Source organism: Leucopleurus acutus (genome assembly GCF_964270905.1).
Source record: "Leucopleurus acutus genome assembly, chromosome: 16".
Classification (NCBI taxonomy): Eukaryota; Metazoa; Chordata; class Mammalia; order Artiodactyla; family Delphinidae; genus Leucopleurus; species Leucopleurus acutus.
In genome coordinates this window covers 20,791,720-20,798,429 of record NC_139158.1, presented here as the reverse complement: position 1 = coordinate 20,798,429, position 6,710 = coordinate 20,791,720, and the positions used below count along the sequence as shown (strand labels likewise).

At 45.5% G+C, this 6,710-nt stretch overlaps 1 protein-coding gene across 1 annotated transcript in view; it reads right to left on the bottom strand.

The window, feature by feature from the left end:
• Positions 1-3,221: 3,221 nt before the first annotated feature.
• USP31 (ubiquitin specific peptidase 31) overlaps positions 3,222-6,710 on the bottom strand; it is a 69,127-nt gene continuing 65,638 nt past the window's right edge. The window contains exon 16 of the mRNA XM_082858122.1: positions 3,222-4,829. Coding sequence (XP_082714248.1) covers positions 3,268-4,829 — 1,562 coding nt within the window. The 3' untranslated portion in view covers positions 3,222-3,267. The remainder of the gene's footprint in view (positions 4,830-6,710) is intronic.

The following is a 6,710-nucleotide window of genomic DNA, read 5'->3' as shown; positions in this document are numbered from 1 at the left end:
TGATTACAGAAGAGGTCAGAGCAGCCTCACAGACATTAACAATATTTTACCATGTCACAAATACTCCCACATTTCTATTGGTCCAGAGGAGCATTACTTACTTTCAGTTAGGCTGCTTTTAGGATAAGAAAATACAAAAAAGGTGGGAGACGGTCTTGAGATGATATGAGCTTAACAGTTTCTTTGTGCTTCCACATTATGTAAGGGATTACAAAGGCAAGGTGTAGGGCTGTCCTACGGAATGATACAGACTCAGTGCACTCGATGTTTATAGGAAAAGAAATCAAGAATAAAGTTTTTTAAAAGCAAACAAACATTACAGATGCAACGCTGTTAGTGATTATTTTGTGCCTACCAGGAAATGACTAATCAGGCCCACCTGGTTGTCAACCAGGAACCCAGGTCTACCATCCTCAGCAGGTGATTTTTAACCCCAAAACACATACAAGCTCATTGTACCAAACATCACTGGGAAAAGAAAAAACAAAACACCAAGTCACTAACTCTACCAAAGAACTGAACTGAACCAAGTCATAATTTTCCCATAGGGTACTTCACACCACAAAGAGCACCTCCAAACTTTGGGGCAAAATATCCTTTTCTGTGGCTTAAAGGTTGCAACCTAATAATTAAGAATGAAGTTTTCATTGTTTACCAAGCACAGAAATATAATAGCCTAAAGATGCCTAAACAGTGCCATAATATTTCCTGGTTTTTTTTCCATTTAAATCTGAAACAAGAACTAAACTCCATAGACATAAGTTTATAGATACGGAAAATTTATTTCTAGATCCCATGGAAATTTAATGGAGTTCGTAGAGTTGTTGTGTTTTTTCTCTTAAAGACACTAGACATAACAGAAAATCCATTCCTGGAGGACTCAAAGAGTAAAAATACTTACCACTGTGAAAATTAAACTAGATTCTAATTAATGCTTAACTGTTTACAGCCCCCAAAAAAGTGTTATTAAAACACTCTGTGTAGTCAAACTATGATTCTAAGACTGTTTCAGAGCTTCAGATAGGAGATTTCAAACGAGATTTACCTATTAAAGAAAGATGAGAGAGTCAGACAAACACTCAATTCCGGATATTGACAACCCCACATTTGGTGCATCTTTTTAGGAAATAAAAGGGATACAGGAAAACTCGAAGTGGCTATACATGGATCAGGCTGTCAATGTGCCGCTGGACACAACAACAAGATCGAAGGCAGTCACAGCCCAGCAGGGGAGAGTAAGGCTGCTTTGGGAAACCAGACGTCTGTACAGTGAAACGAGGACACCAAGCAAAGTGGTGAGTCAGGATCGAGTGCAATGGGCGACAGGCTCACAGTAAGTGAATTTCATGGAGCACTAGTGTAACTCTCACAAGGCTGAACGTGTAGGTCTTAAAACACTGCAAGGGTCTAAAATTCCAGCGACCCTCAACATAAATGGCCTCCAGACCTGCAAGTTACCTGCTAATGCTCAAATTAGCAGCAAAATAAAGTTAAGTAACTTACTGGAAACATTTCCCAAGAGGTATTCACAGAAAAGAAAAAAAAAAAAAACAGGGCAGTGCAGAATTCATAGCTATGCATGTAATATGTGTTATAGTCACTTCACACAGAGCAATACTGAAAAGGGAGATTATAAATGGATCTGTGCACAGAGTTCAGGAAGAACCTGAAGAGTCCATGACTTAAAAAAAAGTTAATATGTAAAAGCATATAAACTTAGCATGCTATATTTCATGGCAAAGTGACAAATGCTTTTCAAAGAGAATTGGAACTATGACTCTCTTGACATTTAAAAAAAGTGAAAAAGAAAAAAAAAGCACAAAATTCCAGAATACCTCCTAAAAGCTTGAAATTTTATATATATATATATATATATATATATATATATATATATATATATATATATATATATATAAAATTTTGCTTATCTTTGGATTTCTGTGAGGTTCCCTTTTTTTTCTAAACAAGAAATGCAACTTGCACTGACAATGCCAGATGGAACATGCTCCATCCTGCTTGTGAGTTTCTGGGTAAGAGATTAAATCTTCAGCACAAAGAAGAAATAAATGAGTTCCTGAAAAACAGTCACAACTAAGACTGACAGGCAGGACCAGAAGTGTGCATATAACACTTTGTCACACATCGTTCTAACATACCATCACTAACTGCTGGCATTAGGCAACTTCTTTCCTCTCCAAATTACAAGATGAGGAAACAAAGGCATGCACACATGGTGCAGCGTGGAGCTTTCAACTTCTAACGTGGAAAAAAGCAACACCAGAGAAGGAAAATGGCAGATTTATGCATCCAGTTTAGAATCCATTTTTTTCTCCAGGACTCTTTCAAAGGTATTAACTGCTCTACTGCACTTCAAAATCCCAATGACCTTAGCTCGCAAACTGACAAGGAAAAAAAGAATTTAACGACTAGCGACTGGCTTTCCAGCTATCCAGTTTGCCACCTCTTAGGACATACCCCAAGGGTCAAGACAGCTTATGGTACAGACATCTTTGCAGATATGAAGGTGGTGAAGGACTTCATTTCTACCTCTAAAAACTTCTATCTGTGGCAGTAGGAGAAATGACAGCCACCCACAGGCCACCTTCTTCTTCGATCCTTTCACTGATGTGCGCACCCATCCTAGACTAGCTGAGTATATACCTGAGAAACATTAGTGTTAAAATATTGCCCTTTACAAAGACTGGTAGATGGGGCCAAAGTGCAGAAAGCAACAGTCTTCCCTCGGTTTGTTTCACTGTTAGTGTCACAGTTTTTAGAGCTTCTGGTGCCACACGACAATCCGCACGCGGTGAGGACAAATTCCGCTCAGATGAAACCCAAGTCAAATAATTCATCCTTCTACAGAGCACGCTAACGACAGCTTAACTGGGTCACAGGTTTCAAATCCCTAGTGTCCAACGAAAGTCATTAGAGTTCTCTAGAAAGAAATATGTACAGTTGCTAAAGGGACCGTCCAGGGTATCGTCTGCAGTTATTCCAGTTAACTGGGTATCAATGCTTTGCCTATGGCTGTTATTTGGTTCAATGGCAGAATAAGGCGATGCTTTTAACAATTTGCAATTGAATTCTACACACACACACACACACACACACACACACACACACACACACACACACACACACACACGTACGTCAGGCACGTGACCCAAAAAATACAAAACAAAAGCATAGAGGGCTTTGGTGGGAGGGAAGGGGTTCTAAATAAATTAACATCTTTACAGATAAAACACTTGGATTGCAGAAATATCACTGAGGTTTTTGAGAAGGCCGTGCATTGGTTTGCATGCTAGAAGGTAACTTTTTTGAGGATTTCTCAGCAGACTGCCTGCAACCAGGAGACGAGGGCACTCCAGAATCTAGCTGGGAAGACTTGGATTTGCGAGCGGACAGCAGGGAGTGTTTAGCAGAAGCAGGGTCCTTGGAGGCAAGCTGCTCTTTTCCAACTGCACTCACATTTGGCTGCTGGGAGCCTAGCGCCTGGGAGCCTTTCTCTGCCTTGTCATCCACTGCACTCTTAGAGACGGACTTGACTGAGCTCCCGCCCACCTTCTTGGACAACAAGGTTGTCTTGCCAAGATCCGTCGACCGCCGGGTTTCCTTCTGTCTCAAAGCTGACTTGAAGAAGGACAGCCCCTTGTCCTCCGACTTGCTGTCCCTCTTCAGACCGGCCTTCATGTTCATGCTGGGGGAGCGCAGGCTGGCCATGGAGGAGCTGCGGACGTGCTTTCCGTCCCCCCTGCCGTCCCCGGCTCTGGCCTGGCTCACGCGAGGCGAACTGGGTTTGGGGCTGGAGGTGACGCTGGCTCTGTCGGAAACCAGGCTTTGTCTGGAGCCCTCTCTGCTTAAGCTCCTGTCTGAAGTCCTGCTCTTCCCAGGAGGGAAGGGGCCCCTCGGGGCAGGGCCTGAGGCTTTTTTGGCGGATGAGGAGGAAGCACTGTCAGCGAGGGAAGAAGCTGACTTCTGCTTCTGGAGCGAAGGAGATGACACGGAGTCCTGGGACTTGGGGGAGGACTCCTTTTGGCGGGCAGGGGAGGAATGCCGTCCACTGGCCCTGGAAGAAGAATCGGCTTTGCTTCGGGAGCGGGAGGGCTTTACAGACACTTTTACAGGAACAGGAGAAGAAGGGGATGTACTGGAAAGAGATGATTCCTGGCTGGCCAAGACTGGCCTCCCCTTCCGCAAGCTTCTGTTTGGCTCAGGAGCGCCTCTGGAGCCGGGGGATCTGCTGGCTGTGCTCTCCGATTTCTTTGCGAGGGAGTCTGGCTGGCTTGGAGGTTTCACCTCTTTGACTGGAGAGCTGTCTACAGAATCGCTCTGATCCACATAAGCAATCTGGTTATTGTTATCAAATGGACCCGATATGGGGGGCAATGGATCCCCTTGTACTGAGCTTTTGCTCTGTGTGTCTACAACACTGGAGTTCAACTTGCGGGTGTCTGACTCGTCTTTGAACACACCTTCCATGACAGCCAGAGGGGCCCGACCCACAGCCTTGTGCTCCCGTCGACTGTGACTATCGCTTGAGTCCTGGTAACTGCTGGACAGGTTCCTCAAGCTACCAAAGCAAGAGATGGAAACCTTGTCGTCCACTGCTTCCCCGATCTTCTCCAAGGTGGAGGCGGAGGTGTGAATCGGAGAGTCCCCTGAGAAGCGGGAAGGGGAACTGGAACGCATCTGCAGCTTAGCAGACAGGGACCAGGAAGGTCTGATGCAATTTTCATTGACGGCCAAGGGGCTGGTGACAGAAGATCTGGATGACAAGCTCTGGCGCTGGACGCTTCTCACGAACGGTCGAGTTGAGAAACCTCCTGAATGCAGCAAAGAGAGTGTCATTAAGCTAAACCTACCAAATGTCCTTACTAGGACATCCATCTAAGACGGCAGGAAATCAAGGGGTCTGGGGTCAAGGAGTAGTCATGTGATTTTAACTCTTCTGAGCCCAGTTCCTTTACCTATGAAATATGGGCATTCTAACTTGGGGATCAGCAAACCACCTTCCTGCTCGACATCAGGGGTCAGCAGACTTTTCCTCTAAAGGCCCAGACAGTAAATATTTTAGGCTTTGTGGGCCAGCTGCTCAACTCTGCCACCCTAGTGCGAAAGCAGCCGCAGGCAACACAAACAAATGGGCGTGGCTGTGTTCCAAGAAAACTTTTTTTTTTTTTTTACACAAATAAAGGCAGGGGCCATATTTGGCCTGTGGGCTATAGTCTGCTGACCCTTGTTGTAACTCACAGAGCTACTATGAGAATTAAATAAAATCTTAAAAGTCCTGTGCCCAGCAAGGCACCTGGCACTGCACAGCTGCTCAATAAATGTGAGCTACTTCATTTACAGCTTCTTCATCCTATTAGGAACAGTGGGGCCCACAGCAGTGCAGTCCTTGCCCAAGATCACACAAACAGAGGCAGAGCTAACACCAGAACCGCAACCCCTTCCCCCCAACTCAATGCCACAGGTAGGCGGGCCTGTAATCGTTGACTATGAAAGCAATCAGTGGAAAGCCTCCAAGGAAAATATTCATAATTAGAACACTATACTCCTATTTTAAGTGACTTAAAACTTCCACAGAAAATATTCTAAATTAAATTCTCCACACACTTGATGCTGTAGCTGTGGTATTAATAAAACTCTGTCTGGATGAGATCCTAAGAGATAGGCCCTGTTCTGTGGGCACCACCCAGCACCACTGCACGATGATGGTGCTGATATCGATTTCGCCAACTACACCGTTTAAAAACAGACCTAAAAACAGACCGGAGCCAAACCATATCTAGGCTTACTATTAAAACAACAGTGAATTCTAGGTTTAAAGGCTGTGTTGAAAATAACCTCTAAATAATTAACAAGCCAAGGTTCACTGGTCAGTTTTTCATAAAATGTCAGGAGCTACAGACAGAAGCTTCACAGTTACAGCCCAAGACTCTTTTTCTACAAAAAAAGAAGCAACAGCCAGAAGCAGGGGTAGAGCTGGAGCTGCGACAGAGCTCTCGTCTGGCCTTCCTCTTCCAGCCTCCTGAGCGCCACTAGGAGCGGCTACTGGACGTGATGGAACTGCTGACCACAGAATGAGGCTTGCTGGGGGATGAGTCACTGTCCTCGTTATAGAAGCTGAGCTCACTCTCCCCTGCTCCTCCCAGCTCTCAGGGCTCCGGCTGCCCGACCCTCCCCACACCACCTGGGGTCCCCGTGAGAACCGAGGGCTGTTCCGCCACTACTCAAGCGGCAGCTGAAGGCAAAACACTGGAGCTGAATTTTTATCAGATTTTCAAAGCTTTTATACTGTGACTATCTTCAAAATTCCTAAAAACTCCCTTATGCAAAGGCAACAGCTTTTGTTCTAGATGCTCTGCACCCACAAGGGCACACCACAGATCCCTCCAGGGGAGAGAGCGTGGTGGGAAGGCGAGAAGCTGAGCGAGTCAGGAGCCTCCACGCCAGGCCCTGCACACCAGGCAGCCCTCGGCAAACCACAACCTCGCTGAGTCCCCTCACAGCTGCTCTGAAGATTTCAAACAGCGCTTTGAAAAGAAACATACATTACTGTACAGAGTTAAAGCCCCAGCCTCCACATTAGACCTTAAAAGTGGAAAACAACGGAGTGGAAGGAAGAAGTGCTAGGTCACAGAGGAAGAGCAAATGACCCTGTTATATAAAATGCTCCTCGACATGAGGGAGCCCGTGCTGTG